At 35.0% G+C, this 20209-nt stretch overlaps 2 protein-coding genes across 2 annotated transcripts in view; both read left to right on the forward strand.

The window, feature by feature from the left end:
- The window catches only part of TMPRSS11E (transmembrane serine protease 11E), a 40183-nt gene extending 39971 nt beyond the window's left edge, over positions 1-212 (forward strand). The window contains exon 10 of the mRNA XM_060096859.1: positions 51-212. Within this exon, the coding sequence (XP_059952842.1) occupies positions 51-212 (162 nt within the window). The remainder of the gene's footprint in view (positions 1-50) is intronic.
- A 766-nt stretch (positions 213-978) lies between these two features.
- Positions 979-20209, forward strand: part of TMPRSS11B (transmembrane serine protease 11B) — a 52908-nt gene continuing 33677 nt past the window's right edge. The window contains 12 exon segments of the mRNA XM_060096874.1: positions 979-1074; positions 3318-3388; positions 7288-7373; positions 7376-7405; positions 9116-9231; positions 9312-9383; positions 10552-10732; positions 12127-12165; positions 12976-13153; positions 14672-14749; positions 14751-14929; positions 15293-15430. Of these exon segments, the coding sequence (XP_059952857.1) occupies positions 979-1074; positions 3318-3388; positions 7288-7373; positions 7376-7405; positions 9116-9231; positions 9312-9383; positions 10552-10732; positions 12127-12165; positions 12976-13153; positions 14672-14749; positions 14751-14929; positions 15293-15430 (1264 nt within the window).

Below are 20209 nucleotides of genomic sequence, written 5' to 3' on the forward strand. Positions count from 1 at the left end.
CTCTGTGATAAACTGAAATACTAATTGCCAATCTCTCCCTTCTCCTTTAGGGTGACTCCGGAGGACCACTGGTTAGTGCAGATGCTAGAGATATCTGGTACCTCGCTGGAATAGTGAGCTGGGGAGACGACTGTGGGCAACCCAATAAACCCGGTGTTTATGCTAGAGTGACTGCCTTCCGGGACTGGATCGCTTCCAAAACTGGTGTCTGAGAGAGAACAACCTAGAAGAATGGAACACATTTTTGTGTAGAGGCCATTCTTAGAGATATAGAATTGCAGAAGAAGTCATGCAGATCACCTGGATGTGACCGATCGAACTAAACTATCTGCTATTTCCTTCCTAGCTCTGCTTCACATAGCATCCTGTTTCTGCCAGATGGATTCTGTCCCAACTTGCAGTCACTTGTTTTCTAGGAGTTTTCTGTCATCAAATTTTGGCTTGTTGACATAAATTTCTCATGCATACGTACGATTTGAAGTGATCCCCTCCTTCATTTCCCCAGCTTCTCTCATCTCGGTAAATTTCCACTTTCACGGTGCAGGACAAAGAGTAAAAGAAAGTATGAAAAGAAAAGAACTACATTTTTACATACAGAAAAATATTAGGTGTTTTTTTTTCTTAATGGAATAAGGAAAGTGATCTTAATCATTATGAAAGCTCAAGCACACAGACAGCAGAATACCAAACACTTCATGACGGCAAAAGAATGGGAATTAACGTTAAGGAAACAAAGAGAAACCGAAATACAACTTTATTTTCATTTCCAGCAAACAACAGAGATAAGTGTAGGGAAGATTCTGTTTTCTTGTGGCCTATAATAATTATACAAACTCTATATAATGTACTTATTCTAAGTTAGAGCAAATAATATTTATTTAACATTGCACTAATGAGAATGTCAATATATAATAATAAAAAATAAATATCATCAATTTGCTTGATATTATAAAATAATAATCCAGGAGGAAGGGGAAGATGGGGAAGATGTCACCAATCAATTTATTGCAAATTCTTTTAAAGTCTGAGGCTAGAATTAAAATTCACTTAAGAACCACCAGCATACCTTATGTGGTAAGATTTTTGTATGGTTAGACAGGAGGAAATAAAAACAGAATCAGTACAAACTACTGAATGAAATGGAATTATCACCAAGTGCTTGTATATTTGTATTTAAAGCTTTTCCAAACTGCAAGGCCTTGAAAGGGAATAAGGTCCAGGTGTTCGTGTGTAGCTGTAGTTGTGCAAATGAAGCTAGAGGTCAGACCTCTATTTTGAAATGACTGCAAATCCCCTTTCTTACCACTCCCTCACCCTCCTCCACATTTCCAGTCCGTGCTTGGACCATGAGCCTCTTAGACCCTTCTGGGCTCAGAGGGAAGATATCATTGCGAAAGCTGCTTCCTGCTACCTCTAGCATGACACTGAATTGCTCACTGCCTAGATATAAAGTTGACGAGAAAAAGCCTAATATCAACCACCTTCATAATTTCAGCTTTGGTAAATTATTACTGAGTTGTTAGATACACAACATTCAAGTGATCTAGGCACTATGAAGTTAGGATCGGTGCCATGGCATACACAGGGCTGTTGGTGGTGATATTTCACAGAATCTTTCCATTACCCTTTCCTCACTGTGTTTAGCTACTCATGTGAGTTCTGTATTGTACCGTAACCACTTTGAAAGAAACGTTAGAAGAAAAAAATTGACTTTTATCAACCTAAATAACACTTGTATATGAACTGATAAAATTTAGGGACTTGGCTAAAATAAGGTAAGAAATCTGATATGAATTGACGGCATTAAATATTTTGCAAAAACATATTTCACTTAATGAAGTCTTTTGAAAAAAATTGAGGAAAATGTTGAATTTTAAACAAAGACTTAAGTACATTTCAAACTTAATTTCTCTCAGTGTTCTGTTAAAAATTGGTTCCCCTTGTTTGAGTATGTTTTGCAGTTGGGCCTCTAGGTCCAGGTAGATACAGGGAAGTAAGCCCTTGGGATGTTCAAGTAATAATGAAAACTGTAGTAAAACCAAAAGAATACAATTCATCTTTGCAAAGGCATTTAAAAATGAATCCATATAAATTGACACCATGAGTAGTATTTTCCAGATTTCTGGACATGACTTTCCAAATTAAAATAAATTTTATAATGTGATAATGAGGAATTTCTTTGGCAAACAAACTTGAAGAGATTTAAGTTAAGGAGAAATTTTAGAAGTTTAATTTCACAATGGCATCATATTTCTCAGAGAAATATTTTTGATATTTTCTTTTACAAAAGATTTGAGAAATAGAGGTTAGGCCATAGTGAAAATATGAGCAATAGTTCAAATTTTATGTGCACAGAGAAATAGATAATACAGTATCATATTTTTAAAATAACTTTCTCTGAAAGATAACTTATAAAGGGCTTCAGCATTCCTGGACATATTTGTTTTAACCATCTCACTGGAAAAAGTTAAGAAGTCATGACTGAAATAATAGTTATTAACTGTGCAAGAGGGTAGGCCATTTCTCAGCTACATCTTTTATCTCTCTTTCCACAGTACCTAATAAAATGCTCTGTGTATAATAGTCTTTCAATAAGTGTTGTTGGACTGACCTTTTATTTTTGTATTATGCAGAAAATATAGCTTTGTTATTATTTACACATTGATTTAACACATTTTTGACTGGAGACATATTACGACCCAGGCGTTAGTTTCTGCAAAAATCCCCTGGTTAATAATGTGTTAAGAAGTAATCCCAGATTTTATATTGTGTAACTTAAGCCAGTTATTTAAACACACTAAGCCTCAATATACTCACTTATAAAACAGGGATAATAATATTTACCTCAAACACCATTGTAGACATTAAAATGAGATATTTCAAAGTGCTTAGCAAAGTTCTTGGAACATAGTAGGTACTCAAGAAACAGTGCTATTATAACTGTTGCTGTAACTACAGTCTTATTTTATATGATTGCTACTTGATCACAATAGCTTGAATAAGTATTTTCAAAATGAAGTGATGAGTAGGTCAACAGAATGCGCTGACTTCTTGTTTAATTCTAATTCTACAAAAGAAGTTTTATTGGGATCATTCCAAAAGAGATTTTCAAGTTGTTCTCTGTTATTCTAATTTTTCATTTCAACTTTTAAAAATGATAAACCTTATTAACCACAGAGTTACTGCATTACATGAAGATCTACAGTCTAGTTCAAACGATGCCTCCTCCATGAAGCCTTGCTTGACTCCCTCAAGTGGAGATAACATTCTTTTTTCTGAAATTTATTACCACTTAAAAACAACATTTTTATTTTCAGATAATCATAGACTCACACAGAGTTGTAAAATGTAATACAGAGAGATCCCATGCATCCAGTTTCTGGCAAAGGTAACATCTTGCTTAGCTATAGTACAATATCACAACCAGGAAGTTGACATTGAGACAATCTATTAACCTTTTGACATTTTATGTTTTTAAAACATGCAGTTATTTGCATGTGTGTGTGTATTTAGTTCCATGTAGTTTTTTATCTCATGTATGGATTTGTGGGCCATCACCACAGTCAAAATGCAGAATAGTTTGATCACAAGGACCCCTCATGCTACCCACAGCCATCTGGCTCCATCCCTACCCCTGTTCCCAGTCTTTAACCCCTGGCAAACATTAATCTGTTCTCCATCTGTATAATTTTGTCATTTCAAGAATGGTATATAAATGGAATCATATGATATGTAAACTTTGGAGGTTGGCTTCTTCACTCAGCATAATTCCCTTGAGATCAATCCAAGTTGTGCATGTCACACACACACAATTATTCATTCTTATTTTATTGCTGTGTAGTATTCCACAGTATGGAAGCACTGAAGTTTGTTTAACTATTCATACATTGAAGGGTATTCAAGTTGTTTATAGTTTTTGGCTACTATGAATAAAGCTACTATAACATTTGTATGTGTGTGTGTAGGTTTTTGTGTGAACCTAAGTTTTCATTGTATCTTCCCTTTTTTTCTCAATCTTATATAAAGTACTATGCAAACACACATCAATTGTCAACCCTAACCTCCTTTGGTGTACAAATTTTACATTTACCACTGTTCCTGGTGCATCATCCTATGTACTTACACACTTAGAAACTTTGCAGGACAAATTATATGTTCAAATACAATAAGATTATATCTTAATAATAGTGTTATTATCTTAATATCTTTTCACGTAAACATAGGGAATTTAATTATTAAATTCTGTGACGTTCAAGAAATTCACAAAACATTTTCAAAGAAACAACTTTTAGCAGAAAGCCAGTGCAACAATGATTTTTTTTAACTCTAGAATATTTCTCTTGTTAGTTCTAGCACTTCTGGTGGTGTAAATTAACAGACATTACTGATGTTCAGGTTTCTTCCTGCAAAATGAAGCAGCCATACTGTGGATTGGGTGACTTTAATAAACAACATAAATGTGTTTCTTGCAGTTCTGGAGGTTGGGAAGCCCAAGATCAAGGTGCCAGTTATAAGATAAATAAGTACTAGAGATTTAATGTACAATATTATTAATATAGTTAACAATAAAGAGTAATTTCATATTTAAAAATAAATATGAGGACAGTATTAAATAAACTGCACTCAGGGTGCCATTAAAAATGGATTTTTTTGACCTAAACAGACATTTCTCCAAAGAAGACATACAGATGGCCAAGAGGCACATGAAAAGATGCTCAACATCACTAATTATTAGAAAAATGCAAATGAAAATGACAATGAGATACCACTTCACACCAGTCAGAATGGCCATCATCAAAAAGTCTACAAACAATAAATGCTGGAGAGGGTGTGGAGAAAAGGGAACCCTCTTACACTGTTGTGGGAATGTAAGTTAGTACAACTACTATGGAGAACAGTAGGGAGGTTACTTAAAAAACTAAAAATAGAGCTACCATATGATCTAATAATCCCACTCCTGGGCACATATCCAGAGAAACCTATGGTTCAAAAGGATATGGGCTTCCCTGGTGGCGCAGTGGTTGAGAGTCCGCCTGCCGATGCAGGGGACAGGGGTTCGTGCCCTGGTCCGGGCAGATCCCACATGCCGCGGAGCGGCTGGGCCCATGAGCCATGGCCACTGAGCCTGCGTGTACAGAGCCTGTGCTCTGCAATGGGAGAGGCCACAACAGTGAGAGGTCCGTGTACCACACACACAAAAAAAGAAAAAAAATGTGAATAATGTAGTCACCATCATTTTTTAACATTATTGTAATTTGATTAAAGTGAATGGTTGATTATACCAGAATAACAATGAGCTGCTCTTTGAAGTAAATTCAATCCAAAAGTGAGTTAGGTATAGTTTAGTTAAGCATATGGAGTTGGTTAAATTCATTGAAGATTAATTTTTAACCTATTCTCTTTGTTAAATGAGGGGTTCATCCAAGAACTCAAATTCCTACCTTTAAAAAAAATTATGGCCAAAATTTTTTTTGATAGATGAGAGAGTAAATTGTTTCGTGAATGGACTTTTTTGGATATTTAGAATATGATTTTAACAATTTCAGCTATTATTAAAAAATAATAATCAATTTTTAGAGTCCATACATCCTATTTACTAGAGGAGAAATTGAATAAATCATAAACTCTTGTGATCTTTTAGATATAAAAAATCTCCTTAATTGTTTTTGACAGGAAGAAATTCACAATGAAGGGGAAAAAGCAATATCAGTGTTATAGTCAACAATATGTATTCTTTAGAACTTTCAAGAACATCTAAAAGGGGTCTTCCAAGAAAAGCATTTTATAAGCTGTAATATAGTGATTATTTGTATAGAAACCATCTCAGCTACTTTCTGTACTATGTACATAATTTAGGCTACATAGTTTTGAGTCCCTCAAACTAATATTCATGTCTCAGAAAGACTAAGCTACCAGGCTAAGTTACAACCAGCTAATCCAAAACAAATTTGAGACTTCACTATCACAGTAAATTTTTCTACTCATTAGAAGACACATATGATCAGATATTAATAAGGTTATAAATATTGTTATTATTTACTTTAATTGTATACTCCTTTTAAAGTGTGATTTATCTAGTATAAGATGATGAGATGAAACAAATGAATTCCAGTATAAAAGCATACATGGCATGTGGGGAGTTTCTTTGAAGAGTTTTGACAATGTTGGCTCAGGGAAACATTAATTAACAAGTCATCAAAAGAGATAGAAGGAAGAGTAGGATTAAGAACTGAGAACAGAACAGAGAGGAATAAGACTGGGTGGAGTTGCACAGGTGTGGCATAGGTACTTATTACTCATTTTTAAAGGATCTACTCTACCTAAAAGTTAATTAGTCCTGGAGGGATAAGAACAAAAATGTTCTCCTGCTCATAGGAAATATCTAATTTGCCAAATATATACACTGCTTACAAACTCTTCTGTTTTGTAAGTTTTATTTAGGATAATGCAGAGATTGAAGAGACTGACGAACAAGTTGAGGCTATTTTGAAACTTGAAATCAGATTTGTGTGTGTGTGTTACATCTCTTTGTCCAAATGGACTATTTCATGACATCATGTCTTTCAAGATATGAAGAATAACTAATGTCCAAACCTTATAAAAATTAGACTAAGGGTGGCCATATGACCTAACTCTCACCCTAGACCACTCTATCTGTATGATGCCAAGTCACAATATTTTCTGATTATTTTTAATCTAATTAGTTGGTTTTGATGATGAAATGTATCTGTTAAATTATGTTATACAAAAAATCCTTGTTTATTGTCGAAACATTAGAAAGTATAGTTAAAGAAAAAGTAAACAAAAAGAAAAAAGTCTACCCATAATCTTATAACATGGGAAAGTTGCAATTGACATCATGTTTTCTTACACATTTAATTAAACATATAAATTATGTTATATATTTGTGTTTATAAATCTATATATGTCCATGTAGATGATGTGGCTATAGTTTGCAAATATAAAATCAGATCACATGTAATGTTTTGTAACTTTCTTTGGATAAATAAAAAAAGCAAATCAATTTATCCTCATCAACATGAGTACAGAAACCATGCTATTTTGCTCACTGTTGTATCCCTAGCAGTTAACATAGTACTCCAGGATGATTTGTTAAATGAATGAGCATTAGGGTCTATCCTCTTTGACATACTTGAGGCTTCTATGTTTTAAACTAATATAAAGACCTGATGCATAAGTTATAGATTGTGTTGTATGAGTTGGCAGGGAGACAGGTAGATTTAGAATATTTATCATCTGATTTGAGCCACTTTCCTCCTTTCGTAGGTACAACATATCTTCCCAGAGAAGATCTTGGCCACTGTGGATGACAATCCTTATTTCTCTTGGAGTGATGACAATCTTGGCAGTAACTTTGGTCTCCTTGTCCATTTTCTGGCAGTTGGTCAGTATTGACATGTCAATTTTCACCCTTACTACTAAATCTCTTTTAACTCTTAGAAATTGACAAGAAACAACAAGAATATTAAATTTCTTTATGGAAACTTTCTCATCTACTTACTACTTTATTTCAACATAATAACTTTTTATTATTTGACACCAAAGTTTATAATATTTTGGAATCAGATGCCTCTTTGATCCAGTCTATAAGTTATATCAACAGTTATGGGAGTATGGGCAAGACTGAAATTCTCAATACTTTGATGCCAATATTCATTGTCAATAAAAGTGCTTATATAGTAGGTTTGTAGTTAAGTTGTACATCTTTTAGTAAATATATCTCAAACTTTGGAGATCTCTACTCTTCTTGGCTCATTTCTGATATTGGTTGTTAAGATATAATTGATAAGCAGCAATGGATAATCCACTAATGGCTCTTCTAATAGTGGATAGTCAAGAGTGGTTAAATGGCTGAATGCTCATACTAACTTGATCTTATTTTTAATAACTTTTATTAACCCTACATCCAGAAAAAACATGTTTTTCCAGCTTATTTTTACCTTTCAGAAAAGTAAACCCTTAAATCTGTGTAATCATTGAATGTTTTTAAAGAAATTTGATATCCATCATTCTGCTTGATCCTCATACTAATCCTTTGAGCCTGGGAGGGCAGGTTTTACTATTATCCTTATTCTCATATGCAAGAAACTGAGGCTCAGTAAAGTCAAGTGACTTCCTAGATATCACAGGCTTTTAAGTGGCATAGCTGATCACAAACCCACATCTTAATACTTTAAGTGTATTATTCTATTGACTTTATCATGATTTTTCTGTTTTATTCCTCTGAAATATATCACCCTATACAATAATGCAGTGTGGCTACATTTTGCTTGATTCAATGAAAATTCCAGTTCTCTTCCAACCTAACCTCTTCTCCTTTGCTTCTCCCCAACCATCTTAGTTTCAAATTTAAAAACTTATCCTTCAGAAGCATAGTGGTTGCTCATTCTCTTGCCTGCCATGTCTATCCATGAACTCTCTGTAGACTGAATCTTTCTCTCCTCTTCTTGGCTCTACTCATTAAAAAATAACTTTATTCACATAACTTCCTTATGTATAGTGCTCTGAGTTTTCCAAATCAAACCCTCATAAAGAAACCCTGTCAGCATGTTAATGAGGACCAGTAGCTTAATTAACTATCCTTCCAAAATATAGTTTGCATTTAACATTGTTTCTTCTTCTGGGGAAACAATGACTTAGTGGAAAGGAGTGATGCAAAAGGGAGAACTACAGGCATCCTGGCTTGAGCAGGAAGTGTGTGGATGAGAATTTACTCTTGAATTTCTCTATATGATCAACTATCTACAATTTCAGATACAAGGCTGGACGAGCTTATATTACCTGAAGTTAAATTAGTTGATCTGGGCTTCTTGAAGTAAAAATAGACACTGAAACTCTGTTGTGAAGGTTGTTTGAAGTCATTTTGGAAGATGGGTTTACTCTAGGATTCTGGCTTAGGAACTAACACAATCTTTGTTAATGTTGAGAGTAACTAGAGTTGGATGAGAGCTAGGGGAATCTCTTATTCAAGTGGTAGTAAATTAATTTCCCTGTCTGAGTATATCCATTGAATATTAATTTTGAGATAAAGATATGGAGAGACTTGAGGTCACTTCCTATTTTAAAATTTTCTAAGTATTTCTTTATTTCGCAGGAAAGACTTAATATTACCAAGGTGATTTTCATACTTCTGGAGTCATATACAATGATAATTGTGAAAAAGCAGTTTCACAAGTCAGCACAGATCTCAGCAAATATATTGAGACTAAGGTAAGTCAGAGATTTACCTTACTAATTTTACTATAAATTTGATTGAAACATGTGGTGGCTTTGTTTTTTTCTCTTGACAGATGTCTGATGCATTTCAAAATTCTGGTGTATACAAAGAGTATATCAACTCTCAAGTCATCAGACTTCTATAAGTACAAATTCATTCAAGAGCTTATGGAACAAAAATAATTTTTAAAAAAAAGATCTTATGGAATGAGAAGTAGGTAATATGTCATATCAGCTTCAGTTTTAAATAACAACAACAGCAAGAAACAGAAAGAGAGATAGATGGAGAAAGAGAGAAGGAAGGAAGGGAAGAAAGAAGGGAAGAAGGAAGGGAGGAAGGAAAGAAGGGAGGAAGGGAGGGAAGGAGGGAAGGGATAAAGAGCTCCCCATAAATTAAAGTATCACTGTATTTAACAAATTTCTATTCAGTGTAGGAAGTGTTCTGTACATATCTTTAATCTCTGTACTTGAAGGAGAATTGTAAGGTTTTTGGTGGCAGTCTGCCCTAACTGATTTCTATGATAAAAGATAACTGTAACTATGCAAAACAAGGAGTCTGATCTGATTGTTTTGCTACCTATATACTAGCCATCTCTTCTCCCATGCATACCCATCTGGCCATATCTTTTCTAAAATAATCCTCTTTTGGTCTCTTTAATAATTACCATCACTGTACTGCCTCTGGACAAAAGTGAATCTTTTGAGATAACATTTGTCTAAATATGTATTGTAAGTGTTCTTGATGGTGGTAGTGGTAAGGGCTGCAGGTAGACAGGTATCACAGGGCATAGGGGATGAGTGATAAAAAGGAGAGAGCACTTGTAATTTGGCAACTGCCAATATGTATTCTGGGGAAGTCTGAACTCTCCAAACAAAACAAAACAAAAAATCCAGCTAGCCAACCAACCAACCAACCAATCTACTTACCTACAGACAATATCTTTTGAATGCTTCCTGGCCCTGCATTTAAGTTCTCATTTATCTCTTTCTCTAAAATAAAGTTATTAGAAAATATTTGTACAAGAACACTTTTTTTTACTGCATTATTATAAAATCTCAAGTCAATTATTTGTTGGTCAGTACTCAGTTTCTCAAATGTGTTTGAAATATTCTGATTTCTAGTTTGTGGTTCATATCTTCTTTCATGAACAATACCTCTTAACCAGTTAAATTTTTAGGGACCATTTCACTTTATTTATACCGGGACAATATCTGTGTATTTTTTAAAATATGTATGTGAAGGCAATATAATAATTAAAATGTAGCAAATCCAATGTGTTCATGAAACATCTAAAAAATCAAGAAACACACTAGAACATTTCTCTTGCTTCTAGTTCTTATCCCAGTGGTTCGAGTGTACAGTTACAGTTGACATTCAAGATTCCTCCAGCAAAAAAGAATAGCATGAGGACTAAAATCAAGGCTATCTTACATCTGATGTTGAAGGACAACATGGTATCCTGGAATGCAGTTCCCACTTCCATCAAACTTATAGGTATTTCACTTATTTTCTACTACTTAATTATCTAGACTATTTTAAAAAGTACTGGAAAAAAATGAACCAAGAGTTTCAGGAATTTGCTTAGGAACAACTAGTCTTCCCAACTGTGGTACTCCTACCATTGAGGTGGTAGTGGAGAGGGCAGTGCTATAGGATCTTTGTCTGCACAGTGATAGAAATAAGTGTTAAGCTACAGGTATGCTTGTGAGTTTGGATGGGTTGGCTGTAATGGATGGAAAGGGGGTGAAAAATAATAATCGAAGCATTATTCCTCCCTACTTCTACTTTTGTCAGGAACTCATTATAGGAAACAGACAGGGTTTCCTTGATCATTAAGCATGAAGATTGCAGAAGTCAGTGTGAAGTTGAGGACAGGGAGTTCTCATTGTTTCTTGTGGAAGAATGGAAGTAATACTATTAAAGATAAAATTTGTCTGAAATAATTCCCTAGAAAACAAGGGAAGAAAATGATAGGATTTTGCCCCAGTACAGAAAGTAAAGTCTGTAAACATTCAAAGGTCCTATGAAGTTCTTCAAACGTTAACTTGGATTGTTAAAAGGTCTATTAGGTGATAAGCTTGTGTTTCCAGAGCCCAGTTTTGTGCTTCCTCCAGACTGACAGTTGATCCTAGTGTCCTTGAAAGCTGATGGCTGAAAGCTGCCAGTTACAGCTCTTTTGCCTCAGAATACAGTCCCTGTCTCCAATGGGCCACTCATGAGAAGTGAGCTTGAGGTAGAGGTTCTGAAAGGAGCAATACGATTCCCTTATGAGTAGTCATTGGGAAAGAAGGCTGTACCAGTTACTGCCCCTCTGCATCCCAGGGATTCAGAGTCAGCACTTTCTGATGTGTCTTTTTTTAGTTCTCTCTTCTCTTTCTCTCTAAAGCCTCTTCCCAATAGAAAAGAGACTTGAATTTAAGTTAAATTCTCAGAATTTCATAATTCAGTCTTAGTAATGAGATGACTTCTAAAGAGCAGGATAGGTCCAATGAAATGTAATTGTAATTTTTTTTCTTTAAAATATAGATAACTACATTTCAGAGTAATGAGAATTATCATAGGGGAAAAAAAATCCAAGGATTATGCCCAGTGCCTTTTTTAGTAAGAGTGTCAGCTTCTTACTTCACTAAATATTTTACTTCAACCATCATAAAACTGAGAGCTTTGCCTTTTTATTTCCTTTTCCCTTTTCCTATACTACCTGGTAGAGATGTGGAGAGATGGCCAAAATATAACAAGTAGAAGTGAGAGGGGTTGATAGACAATACATGAACTAGTCTGAATAGTTAAATGTTGGGAGTAACTGGGTTAGAAAATTTAGTCCTTGGGCTGAAGAGAATTGCTTGGTGATATTTTATCAACCTTATGTTTTTTTTTTTTAATTTCAGAAATCAGCAAGGCTAATGCTGAAATGCTTACCAATAACTGTAAGTTTAGAAACTTTATTACAAATTTAACACATTCACAAATAGTTCCCCATCATTTTGCTAAAAAGGATCTAGAAGTACTTCATGTTGGAAATCTATAGTAGTTTTTCAAAATTATTGGATATACCACATATCTATCTGGCATTTCTTTTTGAAAAACACTGACTATTTATAATGGGTTGTCCAAAAGGGTGAAATGAGAACTGCTTCTAAAGAATGGAATCATGAAGAATATCATGTCTGAATTAGTTTAAAAAAATAAGTGAAGGAAGAAAGAACAACTTAGGATAATAAGAAAATGCAAAACTAGGCTATATCAAATATATTTATTATAAGGTGAATAATAGTTCTGTACCTTTTAAGCAAATTCTCTTTAGAGTATCATGAGGCCTACAGCGTGATACATCCATGTATTCATTCATTCAGTGGATGTTTATGGAATTATCTGTTGTCTATATGGGGCTTTACAGACAGCATTGCATATGCTATGCGAGATACAGACCTTAATGAAGCAAAGTCTCCACCTTCAAGAATTATGCAATCTACTTGGGGAGACTAGAATTATAACAGATAGATACAACAAAAATCAGTAGTTGAAAAATGTTTGAAACTGGAAAAGAGGAAAAGTAAAAGTCACCCGAACAAGGATGGAATGGGCTATTGTGATAAGGGTACATCCCAGGAAAAAAACAACATTGATTAGGAGATGCTGGACAATCATTGAAGGGTTTCAAATAATGTTTTAAAATATATTTCTTATAAAATATAATGAAAGATACGTGCTCTTATATAAATAAATCCTTTCTTCAGGTTATGGGGAACGACTGACCAATAGTATCACAGCAGGCAACCGAACTGTGAATGGGGAAAATGCCCTGATGGGGGCCTGGCCATGGCAGGCAAGCATGCAGTGGAAAGGTCAACACCACTGTGGTGCTTCTCTGATCAGCAGTAGATGGCTCCTATCGGCAGCTCACTGCTTTGCTAAGTAAGTTTGAAAGTCTGACTAAATGCAGGATTCTGGTTGCAGGCCTATTTGGGAGGTCTGTGGGGTTAACCTAAATGTGTGAGGTTCGTCAAGACCATATGAAATTTACAACCACTTACATAATTGAAGGGCAGCAAAGACATTTAAATTGGGCAACTAAGGGAAAACTGAGTGGAAGCAATTAACATTTTCCAAATAGGGGCTTTGCCTGATTTAAGTACTTTACTTACATCATTTTATTTAATCATAACAATAATTCCATATGAAAGGTATACTTTAACCTATTTAAAGATGAGGAAACTAGGGTTTAGAAATGGTGATGTAACTTGACCAAGATCATACAGCTCTTAAATTAAAGAAACTGAGTGTGAACTTGGGTATGTCTGACTCCAGTTACAGGGTGCTTATTTGTCTTGCCCTCTGGGGGTTTACAATTTAGTTGAAGAAATTTAAACGTGATTTATTAAAGGTATAAGGCAGCATAGTGTAGTAAGTATCACAGGTACAACACAGATAGCACATGCTATGGAAACTTGGTGAAGAAAGAGAACACAATCTAGCTGAGGTACTCAGTTGTAAGATTTGATCTAGACTCTAAAGATATAAGCTTTGATTGATTGGGGTAGGTAGATCAGAAAAAATAATATTCATTTAGAGTTGGAAAAATAGCCTTCTTCAAATGTGTTGAGATGGAGCAACACAAGTTGTATTCTATGGACAGCAAACACAAAGAACTATTTGAAGTAGAGAAGATTTGTAAAAGGAAACATTAAAAAATATGCTTAGATAACGTAGTTTTATTTATTGGGGACACCTCTAAATGACAAGATGCTTACTTACTGGAGAAACACAGCTATTGAATGTGTGGAGTCACTGAATATTTCAGAAGGAGAGAAGGACTGAAGAGGGTCACAGTTACATGAAGGTCTTGAAACCTTAAAAAAAAAAGGCACCTGACATTTTGAGGAAGTGACAATAGTTAAATAGGATCTTAGGGCCTAAACTGAGAAAGAATCTCAGGGGAACTGGAGAAACTGGTCAGAAAATCTAAATTAGAAGCCAAGATGCATTGACTTTGGTAAGTATAATAGGGTGATTGGGTGAGAACAAATGCAATTTTTTATGTATGCAGACAGATGCCCAGAGCCTGCCACAGGCTCCTGGAGCCCAGGGTATATGGTAGTATGAGTGATTCTGGACTCCATCCACTGAGACTGCTTATATGATTCCTACTCAACTCAAATGCATAGAAATCAGATGGGGCTGAACTAGCAGGAGACATCAGTGACTCTAGTTAGGGGATTTGAAGAAGGCTGACAGCTCTACTAGTCCTTAGCACTATTTTTATGTGTCTGCAGCATTTATGACATACCCACATCAAAGACATTTTAAAAATAAGAATTTAAGTGCTTTATAGTGTTGTTTGGGAAACTCACACCTTAAAGTGATAAGATAACCACTGTGAATACCGTTTTGGCCCCCATACTGAGTGTATTTTAATTAAGTTGTGTCCTCCAGGAAAAATAATTCAGAAGATTGGACTGTCAACTTTGGAACTGTAGTAAATAAACCATATATGACGCAGAAAGTCCAAAACTCTTTTTCATGAAAATTATAGCAGAGCTGGGGTTCATGATGATATTGCCCTTGTGCAGCTTGCTGAAGAAGTCTCTTTTATGAAGTACATTCATAGGATTTGTTTTCCTGAAGCCAAAATGAAGCTCTCAGAAAATGACAGTGTTGTAGTTACAGAATGGGGAACACTTTATATAAATGGTAAGTTTTTCCATAAATAAGTAATAGCTTCATAGGAATAATTATTTGATCAATCAATCAATCAATCAATCATTCTTTCACACAATTAACCAGTCCATAAATATACTGAAAAGAAAACCAAGTGATGGGACCAAAGGCATAGTGTTGTCTTCAATTTCTGAAATATCTCTGGGAATAAGAATTGGAAAATTTGGAATTTATGTGTGAGGGAGTCAGATCTAATACACATTAGAAAGAAACCAATGTAGCCTGGGACTGGTCTGGCTCTTGGTGACCGAGAGAATCTGCTTTATTCCATAGATGTTCTTTGTCTCAACAAACAAGGTTAAGATATCCATAATACGCAGAATTTATTGCCCTAAGGTACTCTTCCAGTGATACTTCAGCAGGCTTTTTTGAAGATTATTGATAACAAAGTTTGCAATGCTCCACATGCATTGTCTGGCTTGGCGACTGATACAATGCTGTGTCCTGGATTTATGTCAGGAGAAGCTGATGCCTGTCAAATACTTCTAGATACATTATCAAATCATTTTTTCCCAAGTACTAATTCAATGGAAGTTTTTATCACCATAATATTTTTGTCTTAATGATTTTCACAGAGTAGCTTCTTATTTCAATCCACATAACAAATATTTATTAATCTCATTAATGTACCAGAACCCAGCTCATAAGCTGGAGATGCAGTGGTGAACACAATCCCTTTTCTCATGGAGTTTTCAGTCTAGGAATCTATAGTTACAAGGTAATAAAATAAATTTGGCCCTATTTTCTGGGCAACCTGCAGAACTAGAATTCTTGCCTCTCTCTTATCAGGAGGTGCAGCAGGAGGCTTTACATGTGCACATGTCATGCATTCCTCAGAGGCTTCATCATGGAGCCTCTGAGTCACTTTCTCCATAGTTAAGTTTGGACTCATTACAAAGTCAGCTTCTAGTCTTCCCAATCCACTCCAGTCCAGCTGTAGCTAATAAACTCTGGTTTGTAGTTGCCCTGGATTTTGAAGAAATTCAGGAGTCCCACAGTTCTAAGTCCAAAGAGGGTGGATTGTCTCACTGCCTAGAGGCTGTTGACAACTCCAGAGGAGAGATAGAAAGAAATGTTTCAGGACAAGAAACATTTTTTTCTCCTTTTATTCTAGAATGATTCTTGTGGACCACTAGCTTACCCCAACTCTAGGAATATTGGCACCTTGTTGGAATAGTAATCATACTGGGGTGAAGGATGTGGTAAAAAAATAAACCAGGTGTCTATACTCGAATGACTGCTTATTGTGGATGGATTACCTCCAAGACAGCACTCTGAAAGAGAAGTAACTTAAAAATGTAACAAAAAGACAGTATAGGGTATTCTTATTCATTGCTTCAAAATCTTTTTCTTTTGATTGTTGGTATACCAACCATTTTCTTATATATAAATGCATAAAGGTCTTTTTAAAAAAAAAATTTCTTTCTTTCTTTCTTTATTTTTTGCTTTATAACAAATTTAATCAGTTATACATATACATATGTTCCCATATCCCCTCCCTTTTGCGTCTCCCTACCACCCTCCCTATCCCACCCCTCCAGGCGGTCACAAAGCACCGAGCTGATCTCCCTGTGCTATGTGGCTGCTTCCCACTAGCTATCTACCTTACGTTTGGTAGTGTATATATGTCCATGCCGCTCTTTCACTTTGTCACAGCTTACCCTTTCCCCTCCCCATATCCTCAAGTCCATTCTCTAGTGGATCTGTGTCTTTATTCCTTTCTTACCCCTATGTTCTTCATGACATTTTTTTTCTTAAATTCCATATATGTGTGTCAGCATACAGTATTTGTCTTTCTCTTTCTGACTTACTTCACTCTGTATGACAGACTCTAGGTCCATCCACCTCATTACAATAGCTCAATTTCGTTTCTTTTTATGGCTGAGTAATATTCCATTGTGTATATATGTGCCACATCTTCTTTACCCATTCATCCGATGATGGACACTTAGGTTGTTTCCATCTCTGGGCTATTGTAAATAGGGCTGCTATGAACATTTTGATACATGTCTCTTTTTGAATTATGGTTTTCTCAGGGTATACGCCCAGTAGTGGGATTGCTGGGTCATATGGTAGTTCTATTTTTAGTTTTTTAAGGAACCTCCATACCGTTCTCCATAGTGGCTGTACCAATTCACATTCCCACCAGCAGTGCAAGAGTGTTCCCTTTTTTCCACACCCTCTCCAGCATTTATTGTTTCTAGATTTTTTGATGATGGCCATTCTGGTGTGAGATGATATCTCATTGTAGTTTTGATTTGCATTTCTTTAATGAGTAAAGATGTTGAGCATCATTTCATGTGTTTGTTGGCAGTGTGTATGTCTTCTGTGGAGAAATGTCTATTTAGGTCTTCGGCCCTTTTTTGGATTGCGTTGTTTTCTTGATATTGAGCTACATGGGCTGCTTGTAAATTTTGGACATTAATCCTTTGTCAGTTGCTTCATTTGCAAATATTTTCTCCCATTCTGAGGGTTCTCTTTTCGTCTTGTTTATGGTTTCCTTTGCTGTGCAAAAGCTTTTAAGTTTCATTAGGTCCCATTTGATTATTTTTGTTTTTATTTCCATTTCTCTAGAAGGTGGGTCAAAAAGGATCTTGCTGAGATTTATGTCATAGAGCGTTCTTCCTATACTTTCCTCTAAGAGTTTGATAGTGTTTGGCCTTACATTTAGGTCTTTAATCCATTTTGAGCTTATTTTTGTGTATGGTGTTAGGGAGTGATCTAATCTCATACTTTTACATGTCCCTATCCAGTTTTTCCAGCACCACTTACTGAAGAGACTGTCCTTTCTCCGCTGTACATTCCTGCCTCCTTTATCAAAGATAAGTTGACCATATGTGCATGGGTTTATCTCTGGGCTTTCTATCCTGTTCCATTGATCTATCTTTCTGTTTTTGTGCCAGTACCATACTGTCTTGATTACAGTAGCTTTGTAGTATAGTCTGAAGTCAGGGAGCCTGATTCCTCCAGGTCCATTTTTCGTTCTCAAGATTGCTTTGGCCATTCAGGGTCTTTTGTGTTTCCATACCAATTGTGAAACTTTTTGTTCTAGTTCTGTGAAAAATGCCAGTGGTAGTTTGATAGGGATTGCATTGAATCTGTAGATTGCTTTGGGTAGTAGAGTCATTTTCACAATGTTGATTCTTCCAATCCAAGAACATGGTACATCTCTCCATCTATTTGTATCATCTTTAATTTCTTTCATCAGTGTCTTATAATTTTCTGCATACAGGTCTTTTGTCTCCTTAGGTAGGTTTATTCCTAGATATTTTATTCTTCTTGTTGCAATGGTAAATGGGAGGGTTTCCTTGATTTCACTTTCAGATTTTTCATCATTAGTATATAGGAATGCCAGAGATTTCTGTGCATTAATTTTGTATCCTGCTGCATAAAGGTCTTGATTAATGTTTTATTTTATCTAAAACACTATCCATTTATTTATCTATTTAACTAATATAGAAAACAGAAAGAAAAAAAAGGCCAAAATATTTTTATTCATAGACTAGTTCTGATTTATCATACCTTTGTATTTGGAATAGACCTTAATTTATTTTTCAGAATTAAAAAAAATACATATTTTGTTAGTATGAGAACATGAATGCTGGATCTAACAAATAAATTATTTTTAATTCTATAAATTATAAATTTATAGATTTATAATTCTATAAATTATAAATTCATTTTGTTAAACTGGAATATGTAAGGCAAATAATGTACATACACATTTTATTTATATTTGAGATAGTTTGTGTATGTAAAATCATATAATCTTGGAATGGAGAAGGGGTAACATAGGTTCAGTTAGACCAAGTCTCTTAATTTACAGAGTGAGGAACACTAAGAGGAACAATTATTTGCTTAAAGTCATTCTTCAGCCTCTCTGATAAGCTGTAACCCTCACATGAATTTTCTGTCATAGAATTTAAATCCAAAATTAGTCAGGAATTTAGAAAAGATTTTTAAGTGGCAATTATTTATATAATATTTTCTTCATGTCCTTCTTTTGTCATCTGTTTGCATTTTCTTGCAGCAAAATAACGTGAGGTACTCAAGGGGAGAGGACGTTGTGGCATCTATTGCAGTAGCTCTCCTGAAAGTGCATGTGCAATTGTATGGAGGGCTGATTTTTTAATCTCTGCAAATAATTCACCTTTCAAATCACCTAAAAATAAAAGAAGTACCTTAAAATTTCAAAAACAGCTAAAATAAACTAAAAATTATCTTCCTTCAATTGTTTGTGCCATTACATTTATTTTTTCTTTATTATAAATTATTGACTCAGAGTAGAAGCAAGAAGAACTACAAACCTGCAGCCTGTGGATCAAAAACCACATTCACAGAAAGATAGACAAGATGAAAATGCAGAGGGCTATGTACCAGATGAATGAACAAAATAAAACCCCAGAAAAACAACTAAATGAAGTGGAGATAGGCAAACTTCCAGAAAAAGAATTCGGAATAATGATAGTGAAGATGATCCAGGACCTCGGAAAAAGAATGGAGGCAAGATCGAGCAGATCCAAGAAATGTTTAACAAAGACCTAGAAGAATTAAAGAACAAACTAACAGAGATGAACAATACAATAACTGAAATGAAAACTACACTAGAAGGAATCAATAGCAGAATAACTGAGGCAGAAGAACGGATAAGTGACCTGGAAGACAGAATGATGGAATTCACTGCTGTGAAACAGAATAAAGAAAAAAAGAATGAAAAGAAATAAGGACAGCCTAAGAAACCTCTGGGACAACATTAAATGCAACAACATTCACATTACAGGGGTCCCAGAAGGAGAAGAGAGAGAGAAAGCACCCAAGAAAATATGTGAAGAGATAGTCAAAAACTTCCCTAATATGTGAAAGGAAATAGTTAATCAAGTCTAGGAAGCACAGAGAGTCCCATACAGGAGAAATCCAAGGAGAACCACACCAAGACACATATTAATCAAACTATCAAAAATTAAATACAAAGAAAAAATATTAAAAGCAGCAAGGGAAAAACAACAAATAACATACAAGGGAATCCCCATAATGTGAACAGCTGATCTTTCAGCAGAAACTCTGCAAGCCAGAAGGGAGTGGCAGGACATATTTAAAGTGATGAAAGGGAAAAACCTACAACCAAGATTACTCTACCCAGCAAGGATCTTATTCAGATTTGATGGAGAAATTAAAACATTTACAGACAAGCAAAAGCTAAGAGAAGTCAGCACCAACAAACCAGCTTTACAACAAATGTTAAAGGAATTTCTC

The sequence above is a fragment of the Mesoplodon densirostris genome, chromosome 1, assembly GCF_025265405.1.
Source record: "Mesoplodon densirostris isolate mMesDen1 chromosome 1, mMesDen1 primary haplotype, whole genome shotgun sequence".
NCBI classification, from domain to species: domain Eukaryota; kingdom Metazoa; phylum Chordata; class Mammalia; order Artiodactyla; family Ziphiidae; genus Mesoplodon; species Mesoplodon densirostris.